General features: G+C 44.1%; 1 protein-coding gene across 1 annotated transcript in view; it reads right to left on the bottom strand.

The window, feature by feature from the left end:
* Positions 1 to 586: 586 nt before the first annotated feature.
* The window catches only part of elp1 (elongator acetyltransferase complex subunit 1), a 181734-nt gene continuing 161315 nt past the window's right edge, over positions 587 to 21005 (bottom strand). The window contains exons 34-37 of the mRNA XM_051929899.1: positions 16188 to 16315; positions 11569 to 11723; positions 1731 to 1809; positions 587 to 706 (exon numbers count right to left, since the gene is read on the bottom strand). Of these exons, the coding sequence (XP_051785859.1) occupies positions 639 to 706; positions 1731 to 1809; positions 11569 to 11723; positions 16188 to 16315 (430 nt within the window). The 3' untranslated portion in view covers positions 587 to 638. The remainder of the gene's footprint in view (positions 707 to 1730; positions 1810 to 11568; positions 11724 to 16187; positions 16316 to 21005) is intronic.

Genomic DNA, 21005 nt, shown 5'->3' with positions numbered 1-21005 from the left:
GTGCATTTCTTATAATTTTATAATGCATTTCATTTCATTTTTATCTATCTATCATATAGTGCCTTTTATATCTATCTATCTATCATATAGTGCCTTTTATATCTATCTATCTATTATATAGTGCCTTTCACTCTATCAATCATATAGTGCCTTTCTATCTATCTATTATATAGTGCCTTTTATATCTATCTATTATATAGTGCCTTTCACTCTATCAATCATATAGTGCCTTTCTATCTATCTATTATATAGTGCCTTTTATATCTATCTATTATATAGTGCCTTTCACTCTATCTATCTATCTATCTATCTATCTATCTATCTATCTATCTATCTATCTATCTATCTATCTATCTATCTATCTATCTATCTATCTATCTGTCTTATAGTCAATAAGTAACAAAAGACGTGCAACAAGGGAAGAAAATGCGAGTTGTCATCAGTGAGTGTCGTGGAGTTCTTTGTAACTCTTTCTGCTCACAATGACTGAACGATTTCTACGTCTCACGCAGGCCCAGAACCATTCAGTAAAATAATAAAACAACCACCAATACCTTTAGAATTTTCTAGTTTTATTCTTGTTAGCAATAAAAAAAAAACATCTTCAGTGAAATGTACAAGGTATAAGAAATACAAGTTTATTGTAGCAGATTAAGTTTCCACTTGATATTTTTGTTCAGCTTTGGAGGAATAAAAAGTTCAGAATCTAAAACAAAGAGAAAGACAGAGAGCGAAACACAATCATTAAAAAAAGAAACACAAAAGAACAAAAAACACAAACATTAAAAAACAAACAAGAATAAATACAAATATCACTCACTTCACTCATTACACAAGTTAAAGAAAAAATAATGCAAATACTGACCTATTAAATATGCCATACAATGAAAATTTTATGCAAGGATAGTCGATTTTAATCTGAATTAATGGCAGTGGCTAAACAGGACGGTACCCTGACTGCTGATGAGCCGTTGTCAGATCCCATGCTGGTGCGGTGGGTGCCTCCTGGTGCAGGACAATGCCCGGCCTCATGTGCCCTGAGTCTATAGGCAGTTCCTGGATGGTGAAGGCACTGATGCCACTGACTGACCCCCACATTCCCCAAACTGAGAGCCTCTGGGACGTTATGTGTCAGTGCATCTGACGCCACCAAGTAACACCACCGACTGTCCAGGAGCTCAGTGATGCCAGGTCTGAGAGGAGATCCCACAGGACACCATTTGCCGCCTCATTAGGAGCGCACTCAGATGTTGTCGGTGGGTCTATACAGGAACGTGGGGGCCACAGACACTACATGAGTCACATTGGGGAGTTGCCGTGATGGAATTCACACATATTGGTGTGATGCTGAATCAGCCCTCAATGGGTTGGTGGGTTTTGGTTTCCACTGACTGCTGTTACATCAACAAATTACACAGCATTACTCACTGAAGATTTTCCACTTGAATATTTCATTCATTGAGAGATGATGTCTGATTGAAGTGTTCCCTCGGCTTTTTTTAAGCAGTGTAGATACACACACACTCACTCACGCATGTACACATGCGCACAATCACGCGCACACACGCACACTCATGCATGCGCATTATTTTTGTCTTTAATCTACAGTTACGAACATGGAGTAAATTGATTCACTTTAAATATGAACATACATTCATCTGCAGTATGCTTGCAGTGATGCCCAATAACAGAACATAAAGTTGTATTGATCCTTATTGATGATTAATTACCTTGTTGTGATACGGGGGGCATTTTTTGCTGCTGATAGGAGTTCATTATGCTGTTTACTGTTGAATTTGGACCCAGCACCTTAGGAGAAAACAAAATAATGATACTTGAAAATTGACAAGTATAAAAGGTTGACGATGTATTATTTTCATTTTTGTTAATGCTATCATTTAGTAATCTCATTTAACCAAGAAAATGTAAAATATCCATATTACTAAACAAGAATGGTAAACCGGATATGGACGCAGGGACCTGCCCGTGGATGCAAAAGACATAGTGCGCAAGTGCCACACAAAGCCCCCGCACCAGAGCAAAACGGGAGAGACTACGAACCGTCAGAGTAGGAAACAAAGTAAAACGTCATAAAGAGGTTAAAGAACAGGGACAAACACATGGAGAGCAGGTTACAGAACAAAGCCCCCCTGCCCAGAGTACAACGAGAGAGACTATGAACCGTCTGACATGCTGCAAGCAGGATATAGCGAGGTCATAAATAAAACACAGAGTAAGAAACAAAGTAAAACTTTATAAAGGGATTAAAGAACGGGGACGAACACATGGAGAGCGGGTTACAGATGATGAAAACTGAAATGCAACAGCTTCAAAAAAACCTAGGCACGAAACACATGCACACCGAGATACAGAATATAAAGGCAGAAACAACGACAGTTAAACGTCCACACCACACAGCGGAGGCGGACCCGGAAGGTGCAGGCGCCTACATCGTGCGTCGGAAGGCGCGCTAAAGTACAAAAGGCAAAGGCGCCTACACAGCATGGTAAAAACTGACATAATACGGAAGGCACAGGCATCGCCGCCATATTGTGAGTGGCACTAATGCGTGGTGAAGGCACAGGAGGAGACATAGTAAAACAAGAGGAGTCAACGCCCCACCCCAGAGTGAAACAGGACACACTACAGAGTCCACAAAGGTTCATACATCAAACCCGAGATGGTACAGACATGCGTCTGAAACTGCGGAAGCAAAACTGTCTCGGCTCCAAAACCAAACAGCTCAACAACTAACACAGCTTCGACACCGAGCCCGCGTGGACAGATCTAATGAACGTGGACGCCTACAACGCGCATCTCAAACTGCGTAGGCAAAGCAGGCACGGATTCAACACGACACAGCTCGAGTGACCGAGATACTAACACGCGCCTGCCTGGATATAATTACTGAACGCAGGCGCCTACAACGTGCGTCTGAAATGCCGCAGACCAGGCAGGCACTGCTCCAAAAAGAAAGAGCTCGACTAAACGAGATACGAAATGAAACGGGAAACACTACAGAGTCCGCAGTGCTCCACAATGCACCGCATAATAGTTCGGAAAGAGCTTCGTAGTAACAGTGGGGAGACCCAGAGTGACACGGGCGAACGCTCCGTATTAAACATACGTCATCCTCACACGTCCAAACTATACAGCATAGGTGAATCACATTACAGTGATGCATTATTAACAGTACGATAAACATCACAGTATCGCAAACAAATGAAAATTATTACTCGAAAAAGGGAAAATATATTCACCACGGACCAGGTGTCATTGAAACAAAAGCAGAATAAAGCGAGATCAGAAATGAAAGACAGAGTAGAAAGCAAAGTAAAACGTCATAAAGAGGTTAAACGAGGGGGCCAAACACATGGACAGCAGGTTACAGATAATGAAGACCGGAATTCAAAAGCTTCAAAAACAAAAGCTCGACTGACCGAGATACAAACTGAAACGGGAAACACTACGGGGTCCGCAGTCGCCCACAATGCACCACATAATAGTACGGATGGAGCTCCGTATTAACAGTGGGGGGCCCCAGAGTGACACGGGCGAACGCTCCGTATTAAACATACGTCATCCTCACACGTGGCTGCACGGCGGGCGCGGGTTCAAAACGCCGGGGGTGGGCAAGCGAAGCGAGCAGGGGGTGCAGCCCCCTTGTATCACTAGAAAAGAACTTTACAAGTAAACGACAACAATTTATTTCCTATAGTGATAGAGCTGCTGCTTTGCAGTAAGGAGACTGTGGAAGATTGTGGGTTCGCTTCCCGGTTCCTCCCTGTGTGGATAGCGCTTTGAGTACTGAGAAAAGCGCTATATAAATGTAATGAATTATTATTATATAGCCCCAAATTTACACCAGGAATGCCCCCATTGAGTTTTAACAGGCCCTGCTCTTTGACAGCCCCCAGCCGTGAATCTCTAAGGAGACAAGAAATAAAAATCAGAAAATACCTTGAATGGAAAAAATACAAAAATTGGAAGAAATCTTGGGAAGGACAATTCAGGGGTGGGGAGAGAAGACCCCTTTCCATGGTGTGCAATGGGTGGCAAAAAATGAGTTAAAATGTAACCCTCAAAACAGAACACAAGTCCTCCTCTTCACAGAGCCTGATGGCCACCTCAGAGATACAGCACAGCAGTAACTGAACAGTTTTCTCTTGCGCAGTGCGCCACATCAAAGTGCTGGTGCCAGCAAAAAATTAGGGTAGCAAATGCAAAAAAAATGACTCGTAAACATAGATGACATTTTTTTACAAAATTAAAAAAACAGTTGGACACAATTTCACCTGGCAAATGCATAAACACCACACTTGTGCAGAAATAACCTTTGACTTGAAAGAACCAAACTTATCCTTTAAATCAGGGGCTCTCAACATCAGTCCTTGGGGGACCCCCTGTGGCTGCAGGGTTTTCTTCCAAGCAGTTTCTGTTTTTAATTGGACTCCTGGGATAATTAAGTGAACTCTTAAAATTTTAGAAAATAGAAAACGAAGTTTGGTTAATATATACAGTATATACAGTGGGTACGGAAAGTATTCAGACCCCCTTCAATTTTTCACTCTTTGTCATACAGTATTGCAGCCATTTGCTAAAATCATTTAAATTAATTTTTTTCCTCATTAATGTACACACCTGCGGTGGGTTGGCACCCTGCCCGGGATTGGTTCCTGCCTTGTGCCCGGTGTTGGCTGGGATTGGCTCCAGCAGACCCCCGTGACCCTGTGTTCGGATTCAGCGGGTTGGAAAATGGATGGATGGATGTACACACAGCACCCCATATTGACAGACAAAAAAAAGAATTTTTGAAATTGTTGCAGATTTATTAAAAAAGAAAAACTGAAATATCACATGGTCCTAAGTATTCAGACCCTTTGCTCAGTATTTAGTAGAAGCCCCCTTTTGAGCTAATACAGCCATGAGTCTTCTTGGGAAAGATGCAACAAGTTTTTCACACCTGGATTTGGGGATCCTCTGCCATTCCTCCTTGCAGATCCTCTCCAGTTCTGTCAGGTTGGATGGTAAACGTTGGTGGACAGCCATTTTTAGGTCTCTCCAGAGATGCTCAATTGGGTTTAAGTCAGGGCTCTGGCTGGGCCATTCAAGAACAGTCACAGAGTTGTTGTGAAGCCACTCCTTCGTTATTTTAGCTGTGTGCTTAGGGTCATTGTCTTGTTGGAAGGTAAACCTTCGGCCCAGTCTGAGGTCCTTAGCACTCTGGAGAAGGTTTTTGTCCAGGGTATCCCAGTACTTGGCCGCATTCATCTTTCCCTCGATTGCAACCAGTCGTCCTGTCCCTGCAGCTGAAAAACACCCCCACAGCATGATGCTGCCACCGCCATGCTTCACTGTGGGGACTGTATTGGAAAAGTGATGAGCAGTGCCTGGTTGTCTCCACACATACCGCTTAGAATTAAGGCCAAAAAGTTCCATCTTGGTCTCATCAGACCAGAGAATCTTATTTCTCACCATCTCAGAGTCCTTCAGGTGTCTTTTAGCAAACTCCATGCGGGAGTTGGCCTTAATTCTAAGCGGTATGTGTGGAGACAACCAGGCACTGCCCACTGTATATGTTACAGCCAAAACCCGAAATTGGCCAAAGCGGGAAATGGCCAATGTCGCTGTAAATTGACCGGCCAATGTCCGATCTTTTCCTCGATTTCAGGATTTGGCCAGCCAGTTTGCAAAATGGCATGGGGCGATCGGCCAAAGTCGGAAGGAAAAAGGCATGAGCAGCGATTTGTTGCGCACAATTGCGTTGAGTGTAGCCTTGGCGGCTCATGTTCAGAAAGCGGACGCCACTTGGTTGTTTCACAATAATTAAGATCAGGTATATAAGTAGATTTCACATTTCTGTTATCATTTTAGCAATAAAATAGTGACTTAACATCAGGGATCTATTTTATTGACCTTAAGGTTAGTGTTTGGACGAGGGGAAGGCCGTCTCAAGTGGCGTCCGCTTTGCTGAACAAGATCCACCTTGAGCAGTTTCTCGTGCAGAATGGAAAACTCACTTCTGAATCTGCATCTGAAAATTTTTAAGCATCTTCGCACCTTGAGCGGACAGTCTTACATCAGCACATCGGATTTTGACCAGGGAGTTCTCGCCACTTAGCGAAATGGCCGGCCAAAGTAGCATATACGCTGGTCATTTCTAGTACTTCGGACTTTGGCCACACCTTGCGGCCAAAATGCAAAATGGCCGGTCAATTCGGGAACTGGCTGAATTTCGGGTTTTGGCCGTAACATATATATGTTTACTGTCAAATAATGCAAAGAGTACGCGACACGTGTTTTGCCCTTATTTGGGCTCATCAGGCGTACACACTGCACCCCTTCGCGGAGATCGAACCTCAGACGTCAGTGTCAGAGGGTGTGGTATTTGACAGCCTGGAGATTGGAGTAATTACATTCATAGTATTTGTAGTCTGAATCTCGATCTGATTGTATGGGTGGTTACCTACCAGGTAACGCATGTGGTTGGTCTGCAAGTCGGCAAACATCCGCCATGGTGCCCTCTCAGATAAACGAACTACACACCGTGGCGCAGCATAAAGGGGCTTCACCTCTGACGATGACGTCTGAGGTTCGATCCCCGTGAAGGGGTGTCACGTACTCTTTGCATTATTTGACAGTAAACTATGTAACATTCTATGATCTGCTTCTCGCTACTGAGAAGGGCACCGTGGCGGATGTTTGCCGACTTGCAGACCAACCACAAGCGTTACCTGGTAGGTAACCACCCATACAATCAGATTGAGATTCACACTACGAATACTATATTTTATATATATATATATATATATATATAAATAATATATAAATGTGTCCTGCGGTGGGTTGGCACCCTGCCCGGGATTGGTTCCTGCCTTGTGCCCTGTGTTGGCTGGGATTGGCTCCAGCGGACCCCCCGTGACCCTGTGTTCGGATTCAGCGGATTGGAAAACGGATGGATGGATGGATATTATATATACATATTTTGGCACCCGGATGGGGCTCAGGCCCAGCCGGGATGCCAAGGAGGACCGGAGGAGGGCTTGTGCCTCCTCCAGACCACGAGGGGGCAACCACCTTGGTTGTTTTGGGGGCCACGGGTACAGGGCTTAGAAGCTCAACCCTGTAGGGGCCCATGGTCACCGCCAGGGGGCGTCCCCGTGCCTGATGGACCCTGGACCCCCGCACTTCTGCCACACCAGGAAGTGCTGGGGGGGGAAGAAGAGAGGGAACACCCGGAGTGCTTCCAGGGAGACAGCCGGCACTTCCGCCACACTGGGGCGTGTTGGGTGGAAGATTGCCGGTGCACACCTGGAGCACATCCGGGTAGGGATAAAAGGGGCCGCCTCCCTTCATTCAAGGCTGGAGTCGGGTGGAAGAGGACGAGGTCTGGAAGGAGAGAGGAGGAGGCGTTCTGAAGGAAAGGCGTTGTGGTATTGGCCTGGACTTTGGGGGAGTCGGTGGGTTGTGTGGCACAATAACTTTGTAAATAGTGTAAATAAACGTGTGTTGGGTGACAAAACGATGTCTGTCTGACTGTGTCCGGGCTGTTCCCCACAATATCTATCAGAATGGGGTGGCACAGTGGTAGCGCTGCTGCCTCACAGTTAGGAGACCTGGGTTCGTTTTCCGGGTCCTCCCTGTGTGGAGTTTGCATGTTCTCCCCGTGTCTGCGTGGGTTTCCTCCCACAGTCCTGTAGCGGGGCCACATAGTCAGTGTTGTTAAATGTCAGTTCTGAGTGCGTCTCGTTTCATTGTCCCGTTTGCTGTTTGTATGTGTATCAGTTAATGCCGTCCCCGATGATGGAAGGAGACCACAGCCGCAAACCTGGAAAACACCTGTTCACGATTAATCAGTTACTGCCGTCACAGGACTATTTAAGCCAGCAGGAGGAGAAGGTGAAGGGAGAGGAGAGAAGGAGATTTTTCACATTCACGACCACAAGCCATCTGTACCTGTTATATTCCACATCGCGCATTTCCATCCAGTTTGTTTTTCTGTCTGCCGGACTTGCTTCAAGAACCTCATCACGAGAGACCCCGGGGTCGGAATTAATCATCCACCACGCACCGAGGATTCACGGTGAGGCTGCTCCATTTTGTCCGGGGAAAATCAAACGACTCATTTTTCGCTAATTCAGTCAACCGCATTCAGGACAGTTTTTTATAACCGGACTCAAGTTCACATTCATTTCCGTATCTCATTCAATTTTTGTTATTCGTGTTGTGTGTTTATATGTTACAGGGGCAAGGGACGGTTTTTGTTGTATTTATATTTGGTGGTGTCTTGTTGTTGCTGGGGTGGAGGGTTATTTATATTTATATCAGTTTTCTATTTTTTGCATGTCTTGTTGTTTAATACATTTAAACAGTTTAATTTTACATCCTGCTTTTGTGTACTTATATTTACACCGTCGATTGTGGGGAAAAGTTTAACTGGTTAGAAGTACGGCTTGATAGTTAGATTCAGTCTCAGTAAATTATCCAGGCCACAGGTCTTGGAGGTGTAGCTGCCGGCTGGGTAAAGGGGTCGGCCGTTACAGTCCAAAGACATGCAGATCAGGTGCATTGGCAATTCCAAATTGTCCCTAGTGTGTGCTTGGTGTGTGTGTGTGTGTGTCCTGCAGTGGGCTGGCGCCCTGCCCAGGGTTTGTTTGCTGCCTTGTGCCCTGTGTTGGCTGGGATTGGCTCCAGCAGACCCCCCGTGACCCTGTAGTTAGGATATAGCGGGTTGGATAATGGATGGATGGACATATTAAAATGTACTAAGCCAGGGGTTCTCAAAGTCAGTCCTGTGGCTTCAGGTTTTTGCTTCAACCCCATTCCTAATCTGTGACAACTGCTAGCACTGATCTCGATGAATTAACTGCCATTTATTTCTCTTCTCTTATTCTACATTAAGAAAGCACAGCAGCGTGATTTTTACATTTATAAGACATTTAGAAATATTTCTGCTTTTGCTATTGATTTAAATGCTTAGCGCACATTTGTTGCTTTTATTCTATTTTGCTCTTTCTCTGCACAGTTTTTCCCCTTCGTTGTATCTTATTAATGACAATTAAAAACGAGCAGAGCAGACACCCAGGCGATCAACATGAAATAATCAAAGGCCGCAAGTGCTTTAGCGTCAGACCCCTCATTAGAAAACAATGGATTAATGAAACAATTAGCACAGCTTGAATAATAGAATGAACATCAAGATGAAAGTATTGTTAAAAAGAAAGAAAAATACATTATTCCCATATAACTGCTTAGTACATTTCAATATATATATCCATCCATCCATTTTCCAACCTGCTATATCCTAACTACAGGGTCATGGGGGGTCTGCTGGAGCCAATCCCAGCCAACACAGGGCACAAGGCAGGAACCAATCCCGGGCAGGGTGCCAACCCACTGCAGTCAATATATATATAGATTTTTTTACCAAACCTAGTTTTCTAATTTCTGTATTGTTCCCAGGAAATAAGCCCAGGAGTCCAGGAGTCCAATTAAAAGCAGAAGCTGCTTGGAACAAAAACTTGCAGCCACAGGGGGTCCCCCAGGACTGACGTCAAGAATTTAAATTCATAGAACTAGAATAAACAAAAAGGGCACAAAATGAACGTGCAATGCCATGAAATACCGACACTGCACTCTTTGAGATACAAGTGATATTCCACATTTCATTTTAAAGCATGCATTTATAAAGGCAACTCAAAAGTGCTAACAGAACGTCTGCCAGTCACTCCTTTTATTATCTCTGCTGTCTCTAGGTTTCTTGGCATTTCAGTTCTGCCAGCTTGAGGTTACCTGCATTTATGTCCACAACAGGAGTATTTAAACCCATTCTAGAATACAGATGCTGGTCATAAAATTAGAATATCATGACAAAGTTGATTTATTTCAGTAATTCCATTCAAAAAGTGAAACTTGTATATTAGATTCATTCATTACACACAGACTGATGTATTTCAAATGTTTATTTCTTTTAATGTTGATGATTATAACTGACAACTAATGAAAGTCCCAAATTCAGTATCTCGGAAAATTAGAATATTGTGAAAAGGTTCAATATTGAAGACCCCTGGTGCCACACTCTAATCAGCTAATTAACTCAAAAGCCTTTAAATGGTCTCTCAGTCGAGTTCTGTAGGCTACACAATCATGGGGAAGACTGCTGCCTTGACAGTTGTCCAAAAGACAACCATTGACACCTGGCACAAGGAGGGCAAGACACAAAAGGTCATTGCTAAAGAGGCTGGCTGTTCACAGAGCTCTGTGTCCAAGCACATTAATAGAGAGGCGAAGGGAAGGACAAGATGTGGTAGAAAAAAGTGGACAAGCAATAGGGATAACCGCACCCTGGAGAGGATTGGGAAACAAAACCCATTCAAAAATGTGGGGGAGATTCACAAAGAGTGGACTGCAGCTGGAGTCAGTGCTTCAAGAACCACCACACACAGACGTATGCAAGACATGGGTTTCAGCTGTCGCATTCCTTGTGTCAAGCCACTCTTGAACAAGAGACCGTGTCAGAAGCGTCTCGCCTTTGGACTGCTGCTGGGTGGTCCAAAGTTATGTTCTCTGATGAAAGTAAATTTTGCATTTCCTTTGGAAATCAAGGTCCCAGAGTCTGGAGGAAGAGAGGAGAGGCACAGAATCCACGTTGCGTGAGGTCCAGTGTAAAGTTTCCACAGTCAGTGATGGTTTGGGGTGCCATGTCATCTGCTGGTGTTGGTCCATTGTGTTTTCTGGGGTCCAAGGTCAATGCAGCCGTCTACCAGGAAGTTTTAGAGCACTTCATGCTTCCTGCTGCTGATGAACTTTATGGAGATGCAGATTTCATTTTCCAACAGGACCTGGCACCTGCACACAGTGCCAAAGCTACCAGTACCTGGTTTAAGGACCATGGTATCCCTGTTCTTGATTGGCCAGCAAACTCGCCTGACCTTAACCCCATAGAAAATCTGTGGGGTATTGTGAAGAGGAAGATGCAATACGCCAGACCCAACAATTCAGAAGAGCTGAAGGCCACTATCAGAGCAACATGGGCTCTCATAACACCTGAGCAGTGCCACAGACTGATCGACTCCATGCCACGCCGCATTGCTGCAGTAATCCAGGCCAAAGGAGCCCCAACTAAATATTGAGTGCTGTACATGCTCATACTTCTCATGTTCATACCTTTCAGTTGGCCAACATTTCCTTTTTTTGCATTGGTCTTAATTGATATTCTAATTTTCCGAGATAATGAATTTGGGACTTTCATTAGTTGTCAGTTATAATCATCAACATTAAAAGAAATAAACATTTGAAATACATCAGTCTGTGTGTCATGAATGAAATCTAATACACAAGTTTCACTTTTTGAATGGAATTACTGAAATAAATCAACTTTGTCATGATATTCTAATTTTATGACCAGCACCTGTATAATGTAAGATCCCAAAATTTTATTTTTCTTACTCAGTGATCATGTAAACAATCTGAAGTCATTAAAAATAGCTGTGATCAGCTACAGTAAAAATAAAAAAGCTTATTAATAATAAAATAACACCAACATATCTGTTATTTTTGTGGGCTTACCAGCGTGTTGGGACTGTGCTGAGCACTCACAGACCAAATTTCAGGAATCGACTTTTCCATTAGTTTGAGTGTTTCATCCAAATCTTTCTGAAATTCGCGGGCCTGGCAGTCACAGCCAAAAAACACCAACATTTTCAAAAGACCTGAAACTTCACCTGTTAAAAATATTAGTAAAATAACGCAGACTTAGTGATTATATTGTTTTAATACTAATGAAACACACAGACTCTCAGTACTCAAATAAAAAGCAAGTTACAGAATAACAGCAGTTGATACTTCTAATGTTTACTAAATATAGTCTGCCTTATCTGCAGGTTTGGCATCCATTTAAAAATATTAAAAAGAATCCAGAATATGCTTAAAAAAAAAAAGAAAAAAAGGACAACATATGAAATGACCACATGCAGAGGTAAAAACCCACTAAAAACAGTGGAGCCTCGGGTCATGACCGTAAGTCGTTCCAAAACTCTGGTCGTAAACCGAGTTGGTCGTGAACCGAAGCAATTTCCCCCATAGGATTGTATGTAAATACAAATAATCCGTTCCAGACCGTACGAACTGTATGTAAATATATATATTTTTTAAGATTTTTAAGCACAAAAATAGTTAATTATACCATAGAATGCACAATGTAATCCATATTACTAACCGAAAGTTACCGGATACAGGCACCGGAAGGCACAGACGCAGGACACGGCCATGGACGCAGGAGACATAGTGCGCAGGCGCCTACAACGCGCCTCTGATTCACCGCAAGCAAGGAGGGTACGGCCCAAAAACAAAACAGCTCAACTAACGGAAATAACAAATAAAACAACAAGCCCATAGCTAACGACACGGCCACAGAACAAACAAACACAACAGGATTCGGCTCCCCGCCCCAGAGTCAAACCGGAGAGAGTACGGATTCCGCAAAAGTCCACACTACACAGGATAGTCAAAACCGAGATAGTTCAGAGGGCGCAGGCGTCACCGCCATATTGTGAGTGGCACTGCTGCGGAGTGAAGTTAGGAATACTGTGCTGCTTGGGATTGTACAAACTGCTGAACGCTTTACACCAAATCCCGGGGGATTACGTTTCATAGGTAGGGCTGAACTATTGTTTTGGTTATATATGGCCATTAGGAAATCCCGTTGTCTAATAAACATCTGGACTACACAGCATATGTGAATCACGTTACAGTAATACAATATTAACAGTACAACCACAGAAAACACAGATACGAGACCAGATGGATAATAACAATAAACGATCGCTCCGTACTAAACGTACAGAATCCTACAACGCGCGTCTGAAACAGCGGAGGCAAAACACTCTCAGCTCCAAAACGAAAGAGCTTGACTGACGGAGATACAAAAACAAGCCCGCATTTATAAAATCAATGAACGTAGGCGCCTACAACGCGCGTCTGAAACAGCGGAAGCAGAGCTGTCACGGCTTCAAAACGAAAGCGCTCGACTAACCGAAATACAAAAACGACCCCGCATGGATAAAAACAATGAACGCAGGCGCCTACAACGCGCATCTGAAATACCGCAAGCGAAGGAGTCACGGCTCCCAAAAGAAAGAACACGACTAACGGAGATACAAAAACGAGCCCGCATGGATAAAAACAATGAACGCAGGCGCCTACAACGGGTTTCTCAAACAGCAGACCCAAAGGAGTCACGGCTCCAAAACGAAAGACCTCAACTAACGCAACAGGCTATATGTCCAAAAAATATTGACGTTGATCACATATAAAACCAACTGATTTCATTGCTTCCTGAAGAAAGCCGCCTCTTTCTAAGTACTGACAATGTTGATTCTGAAGACGAAAATGAGCATCTTAATTTCCCCTTGGAATATTTAAACACTATTAACCCTGCCGGATTGCCACAACACAATCTTACCCTTAAGGTCGGAACAATAGTCATGCTATTAAGAAACCTTAATACTAAACAAGGTTTATTCAACGGTACACGGTTAGTCGTCAACACCATGACAGACAATGTTATTGAAGCAAAAGTACTTACGGGATCGCATACGTCCAATACCATTTCATGACTTCTGTAGTTCCTATGTACGTCATCTACACCTTTACACTCAAATATATCTCATACATACACCTGCAGCAACTCAAGTTATGTTCAACATTATGTACTTACATGATTAAACGTCCATTTTACTTTACATATATTACTTAATGGAAATACAGATAGATAGATAGATAGATAGATAGATAGATAGATAGATAGATAGATAGATAGATAGATAGATAGATAGATAGATAGATAGATAGATAGATAGATAGATAGATAGATACTTTATTAATCCCAATGGGAAATTCACATTCTCCAGCAGCAGCATACTGATACAATAAATAATATTAAATTAAAGAGTGATAACAATGCAGGTAAAAACAGACAATAACTATGTATAATGTTAAATGTTAACGTTTACCCCCCTGGGTGGAATTGAAGAGTTGCATAGTGTGATGGAGGAACGTTCTCCTCAGTCTGTCAGTGGAGCAGTACGGTGACAGCAGTCTGTCGCTGAAGCTGCTCCTCTGTCTGGAGATGATCCTGTTCAGTGGATTCTCCATAATTGACAGGAGTCTGCTCAGCGCCCTTCGCTCTGCCACAGATGTCAAACTGTCCAGCTCCATGCCAACAATAGAGCCTTGCCTTCCTCACCAGTTTGTCCAGGCGTGAGGCGTCTTTCCTCTTAATGCTGCCTCCCCAGCACACCACTGCGTAGAAGAGGGCGCTCGCCACAACCGTCTGATAGAACATCTGCAGCATCTTATTGCAGATGTTGAAGGACGCCAGCCTTCTAAGGTAGTATAGTCGGCTCTGTCCTTTCTTACACAGAGCATCAGTATTGGCAGTCCAGTCCAATTTATCATCCAGCTGCACTCCCAGGTATTTATAGGTCTGCACCCTCTGCACACAGTCACCTCTGATGATCACAGGGGTCCATGAGGGGTCTGGTCCTCCTAAAATCCACCACCAGCTCCTTGGTTTTGTTGGTGTTCAGGTGTAGGTGGTTTGAGTCGCACCATTTAACAAAGTCCTTGATTAGGTTCCTATACTCCTCCTGCCCACTCCTGATGCAGCCCACAATAGCAGTGTCGTCAGTGAACTTTTGCACGTGGCAGGACTCCGAGTTGTATTGGAAGTCTGATGGCTGAACAGGACCAGAGAAAGTACAGTCCCCTGCGGCGCTCCTGTGCTGCTGACCACAATGTCAGTCCTGCAGTTCCCGAGACGCACATTCTGAGGTCTGTCTGTAAGATAGTCCATGATCCATGCCACCAGGTATGAATCAACTCCCATCTCTGTCAGCTTGTCCCTAAGGAGCAGAGGTAGTGTGGCTGCGATGGCATCAGAGATGGACCTGTTGGGCCGGTAGGCATACTGCAGGGGGTCCACGGTGTGCGGTATGCTGCTCTGAATGTGGGCCAGCACCACTCTCTCAAAACACTTCATGATGATTGGAGTGAGTGTTACCGGCCTGTAGTCATTCAGGTAGGTAGGTGGGCTTTTTTTTTTTTTTTTTTTAGCAAGGGGGACGATGATCGTAGTCTTAAAGCAGGATGGAACGATGCTCTGAATGAGGGAAAGGTTGAAGATGGAGGAGAGAACATCAGCCAGCTCTGACAGCCCACTCAGGTTCTTGCATTAAGAATCCTGGACTTTGTCTTGCATACAGTAGGAGCCATTGCGTTAAACTGCTAGTCAACTGAGCTGTTAATACTTCTTATATTTTGAAATATAGTTACTACAAAATGCTACATTTGACGATCTTTGTTGCCACACATTTCTGTAACTAGGGTGCCCTTGCCTTCTGGACTTGGACTTGAGTGCCTTTGCATTTGTCTGCTGCTCAACTGCTTCATATTCAAAATTTCTTTTTGCTTATCAATGTGGTTTACTCTTTCATGTGCTGCACAACTTAATCATCCTTTATGATTTACTTCACAGTCAGCGGATGTCACTTCCCTTTTCTCTTTCTTCTTATTATGGTGTTATTCATTACATAAACAAGCTCTGCGATTTGCTTGATGTTCAGCAGATGTCGCTGCTGTTCTTTGTCTTTTCACCATGTCACTTGGTTGTGTGCTCATACTGCCACATTAAACACACAACCACAGACAGCTCTGCCGAGTTTAACTACAACCTAAACTTTTTGAAATTTCCACACTGTATCAGCTGATAAATCTTTGATTAAGACCAAGATCAAGGTTCTAGCCTCACTAGTTCACGAGTAATCACATGACAGACAACCTTAGCATTTCATTATCCAACTTTATAAAACAGAAAAATGTATTTGTATCCGAGTCATTCCATAAGATGAAACGTCACAAACATTTGTAGTAAAGAAAATGCCCTGCATGTGTCATTCCAACAGATGGCACATCACAAACATTAACACTGCCTTTACAAATGGCATATAATAGAGGCATGTGCATTGCACGGTGCACTGTAAATGTTAACACAGAGGTCTACGTTAATCACCTAGACTTCAAGCAGTCTTAGACAGGTAGCAGAGCCAGTAAATGACTAAATGAATAACAAATTATAAATCTTAAATTTAAGTTGAATAGGACCTCCAAAGGAAGTCCAGATAGTTTACCTGATAGCTTTCCGATTGCCTGAATGATCTCTCCCAATGCCTGAAGCAGGGCGAGGTCTTCTAGGGGGCTTCCTTCCTTCAGGCTGTATTTCTTACGTTCGGCCTTCCGACGGTTTTTAGAGGATCTCCTGCATGAAAATATACAAAGATAAATTTGATGGTGTGAGATACGCCCGGACACCACCAGACAGAGACCACATCTTTATAAAAGCACACGTTTATTGTTCAATAAACACAGTGCTCCCAGCACCAATCACCCCTAATACGGGCCTCTCTCTCTCAGTCCGTGGCCGCCTTTCTTCTCTCCACGGGAGCTTCGTCCTGCTCCCACTCCTGACTCTAGCTCTTCGATTGTAGGAAGGCGGCCCCTTTTATTTCCACCTGGTGTGGCGGATGTGCTGCCCTTGCACCCGGAAGCACTCCAGGTGTCCCTAGAAGGATCTTCCTCCATCTTCCCAGGTGTGGCGGAAGTGAATGTTTCCCAGGCTCCATGAGGCTAGGGGGTGCCCCCTGGCGGTGGCCACGGGCCCCAATGGACTCGAGCCTCCTTGCTCCTTTCCCATGGTCCCCTCAAGATCCAGGGCGGCTGCCCCCTTGTGGCCCAAGGGACGTATAAGCCACCTCCCGGTCCTTCCAGGCATCCCGGCTGGGTCTGTCCCCCAGCCTCCTGTGACAATGGTCTTTGGACGCCCCTTCACCACATCTGCCAGGGGGACAAGGGTGGGAAGCCCAGTGTCACCCCCTGGACGCTGGAGGCAGCCACCCTGGGTTGCAGCGGTGCCTTGGACTCCCCCAGGGCTTCATGAGGGTTGGAGTTCTGTGCAGCTCTATTGGGTTCCACAGGTGCCACCAGGGGGTGCTGCAGCAGGAGCGGCTGGCTCCTTTTTTGGGCACTGGTTTTGCCACACCTGGAAGTGCAGCCGGATGTCGGCTATCAAACACCTGGAGCACTTCTGGGTACCCAATAAAAGGAGCCAGCGACCACCACTCGGGGGGCCAGAGTCAGGTGGAGGAGGACAAAGCTGTAGAGGAGTGGCGGTGAAAGAGAGAGGAGTGTGGTGACTCAGTGCTTGGGGGGCTTGGGACTGTGTTGTGGCTGGAGGGATTATGGGGAAGACGTGCCCTCCAGCTGAAGGAAAATAAGTCTGTGCCGGGTTGGGATAGATAGATAGATAGATAGATAGATACTTTATTAATCCCAAGGGGAAATTCACATACTCCAGCAACAGCATACTGATAATAACAATATTAAATTAAAGAGTAATAACAATGCAGGTATAACAGACAATAACTTTTTATAATGTTAACGTTTACCCCCCCGGGTGGAATTGAAGAGTCACATAGTGTGTTGGAGGAATGATCTCCTCAGTCTGTCAGTGGAGCAGGACGGTGACAGCAGTCTGTCGCTGAAGCTGCTCCTCTGTCTGGAGATGATCCTGTTTAGTGGATGTAGTGGATTCTCCATGATTGACAGGAGTCTGCTCAGCGCCCGTCGCTCTGCCACGGATGTCAAACTGTCCAGCTCCGTGCCTACAATAGAGCCTGCCTTCCTCTCCAGTTTGTCCAGGTGTGAGGCGTCCTTCTTCTTAATGCTGCCTCCCCAGCACACCACCGCGTAGAAGAGGGCGCTCACCACAACCGTCTGATAGAACATCTGCAGCATCTTATTGCATATGTTGAAGGACGCCAGCCTTCTAAGGCAGTATAGTCGGCTCTGTCCTCTCTTGCACAGAGCATCAGTGTTGGCAGTCCAATGTTAATGTTATATAGCGCCTTTCTTACACAACATATTTACGCTTTAACTGTAATATATTTGACTGGCTCAAATGGCGTTTTTATACCGTGCCATACTCTTTTTGCCTGTATTTTGGGTGTCCCAGTTTAACAGTCTTTAGGCGCAGATACGCTGGAGTAGCCATGAACAAAAACAAAGGCAATACAGCCGTGGACAGATGTGTTGGTACCCCTCTACAAATTGTCTCTGAAATAACCTGAAACTGACAAAAGTACTCGGCACCCATCGCTGTTTATTCCTGCACAACAAGATACACCTCACATGAAGGTGAGAAGATTTCTGGATGAATCTGCTCGAGCGGCGATTTCCCAACAGTTACTCCTTCAGTTACAGTCTGGCCTTGTCACCTGACTAAACACTCCATGCCAAGTCCAGACTAATTTGTTTTAATATAATATATAGTGTGAATACTAAGAAAAGTGCATTAAGTGACATCAAATGTCACACACAAGTGCACAGGGGACAGTTTAAGGTCTTTGGTGATGGTAATTCTCTGCCACTCCAGTGGTTGCCACTCTTTGATAACGCCTTTTCTTTTCCTCCGTCTGCAGACCAGGGGCCTCATGTATAAACGGTGCGTACGCACAGAAATGTTGCGTACTCCCGTTTCCACGCTCAAATCGCGATGTATAAAACCTAAACTTGGCATAAAGCCATGCACAAATCCATGGTACCTCATACCTTGGCGTATGCAATTTCTCCACTCGGTTTTGCAGACTGGCGGCACCCAGCGTCAAAGCAGTGCTACTGTTCCTGTGTGGTCACCCTTTCTTTCTTAGCTCCACATTCCTGACGCGGCTTTATAAATACACTGAAATTAACTGCATATTGTTTATTAGTGTAATGCATCTGATTGTAATTAACCTGCAGCAATATAATGGTCCAGGGAATAGCCATAGTATTCCAAATACCATAACTGCTTTAGCGTTGTAACTCTCACTGCATCTTCTTTCAGCTGCTCCCGTTAAGGGTTGTCACAGCAGATCATCTTTTTCCATATTACTCTCACTGCACCACTCGGAGTATTTATATCACTGAATCTGAGTGGGGAATCACAGCAGCAGCTGATCGGAAAGAGAATTATCGATATACAGCATGAAGCAGACGCTGACTCAGCCACGGCAAAACACTTTAGAGACTTCCCAGTACGGACTTCGCGGTTTAGAAAAAGTTTCATCCCAAGAACTCTAAACGCACTCAATCAGTCCATCAAGTGCTCCTTGTAGAACTGTCTGTACTTACAAGTACAATCACCTCACTGTAAACTTGCACTACAGTTATAATATTGCACAACCTGCGCCACTTTATAAAGCACGTATTTACATATAATGACGGTATTCATTTTTAAGATGAAATGCAGCAAAATATATTGATTATATAATACAGATAACACTTTAACTTCATTTAAATAATCTGTATTGTTAATAATTAAACATGTGAGGACACGGTGCCACAGCGCTAGCTAGTTCAGGGATTGTTCCTGCATTGCGTTGTATTCTTGCGCTGACGCGACACTGGAAGGATAGACGGATAGAATAATTAAACATGTACTATAAAGATATTTCAATGTTCCTTAAAAGTTTTGAAGAATCGGCGTTCTAAGCTTACAAATGGCTTCACGTCTATTACAGAGCTGATTGTATGGCAATTGGGTATTTGGAGAAAGAAAAGTAAGGACAGGAATTGGAGGTTAGTACGTTTGAAAGAGACAGTACTTCTGTAATAAATTATTTCATCGAAGGTCGCGCATGGCGCAGCAAGCCTCTTGCGTGAGATATGAACAATCACTGCGCCACCGTGTTCCCATGTTTAATAACATGCTTTAACTCCTATCATCATGAAAAAGATATCACGTATACATCTCAGTATTTTAATTATTCAGAGAGCTGTAATATCACGAATGTAATGGATTCTGTGTCCTGTCGGAGAAAGAGAAAGCCTGTTTAAGAAGCAGGTAGTGATTCACACACATGTAGAGCACACAGAAGATCAAATACAGAACAAAGCATTTAATGTGCTACTTTAGTTACAATGGGATTTGAGAAACTAGTAAATTAAACGATTTTAAGATGAAGTTTATGATGTTCTACTTTAATGACAAAATAAACTACGTGATTAAAGTGGAAATTTCGAGATTAAAGTTGACATTTCGTGCTTTTTTTCCCCCACTGTGTGCCTATTTTTTTGTCTGTACCCTAATAAGCTATCATATGACACTCAGACGGTGGGCTACGACTTGCCTTTTCACGGAGACTTTGATATGTGACTTCTTTTTTATTTCGGGCACTGTGCAACTTTGTGAACTTGACCTTTCAAGTTTCTCCGACACTCTGTCACTCGATCAACTTCCTTTTGTTGATTATCCCACTGTTTAAACCAACAAATAGTACGTTTTTCCTTTGCCTCCACTTGGTATTCGCTGAAATTTTTATATTTTCCCCCGTGCTTTTCCCAGAAGGCTATTTATATTGATTTGCATATTCAAAGAGGCGTAATTCTGGGAGGAGTTGGGGTGGGACAGAAGGCGCGTGCACGTGCGTTACTTTTCACGCTGATTGGGATTTATGTAGTGGAAGAACGTGAAAGTATGCGTACGCACAGATTCCTGCATCTGGATTTTTCTGTGCGTACGCACATTCCCGCTTTTGTGCTTACGCCATGTTATAGTGTGAGTTCTACGCACGGCGTTATAGATGAGGCCCCAGAAGATTGACGGCTACTCCACCGCGGACGCTACTTCTGGTTAGTCCAGACACCTGGACCTGCCTCTTTCTGCTGGAATCACTCATAGCCGTAAGAAACGCCATCTTTTGAAATCCTAACCCCACTCCCATCTAAAACTGATGCATTTTCACGGTCTTAAAACGATTGACGGCTTTTCCATCACTGTCATCACATTTGGTGTCCATCCGCCTGGACCCGCCTCTTACTGCCAGAAACCGTCATAACTGGAAGAACTGCCATCTTGTTCAGTCCAAACCAGATTCCTGTCTGAAAAGACGCTCTGTTTAACGAAAATTACT

This window comes from Erpetoichthys calabaricus, chromosome 7 (genome assembly GCF_900747795.2).
Source record: "Erpetoichthys calabaricus chromosome 7, fErpCal1.3, whole genome shotgun sequence".
NCBI lineage: Eukaryota > Metazoa > Chordata > Cladistia > Polypteriformes > Polypteridae > Erpetoichthys > Erpetoichthys calabaricus.
This window is presented reverse-complemented; position numbering and strand designations above follow the sequence as displayed.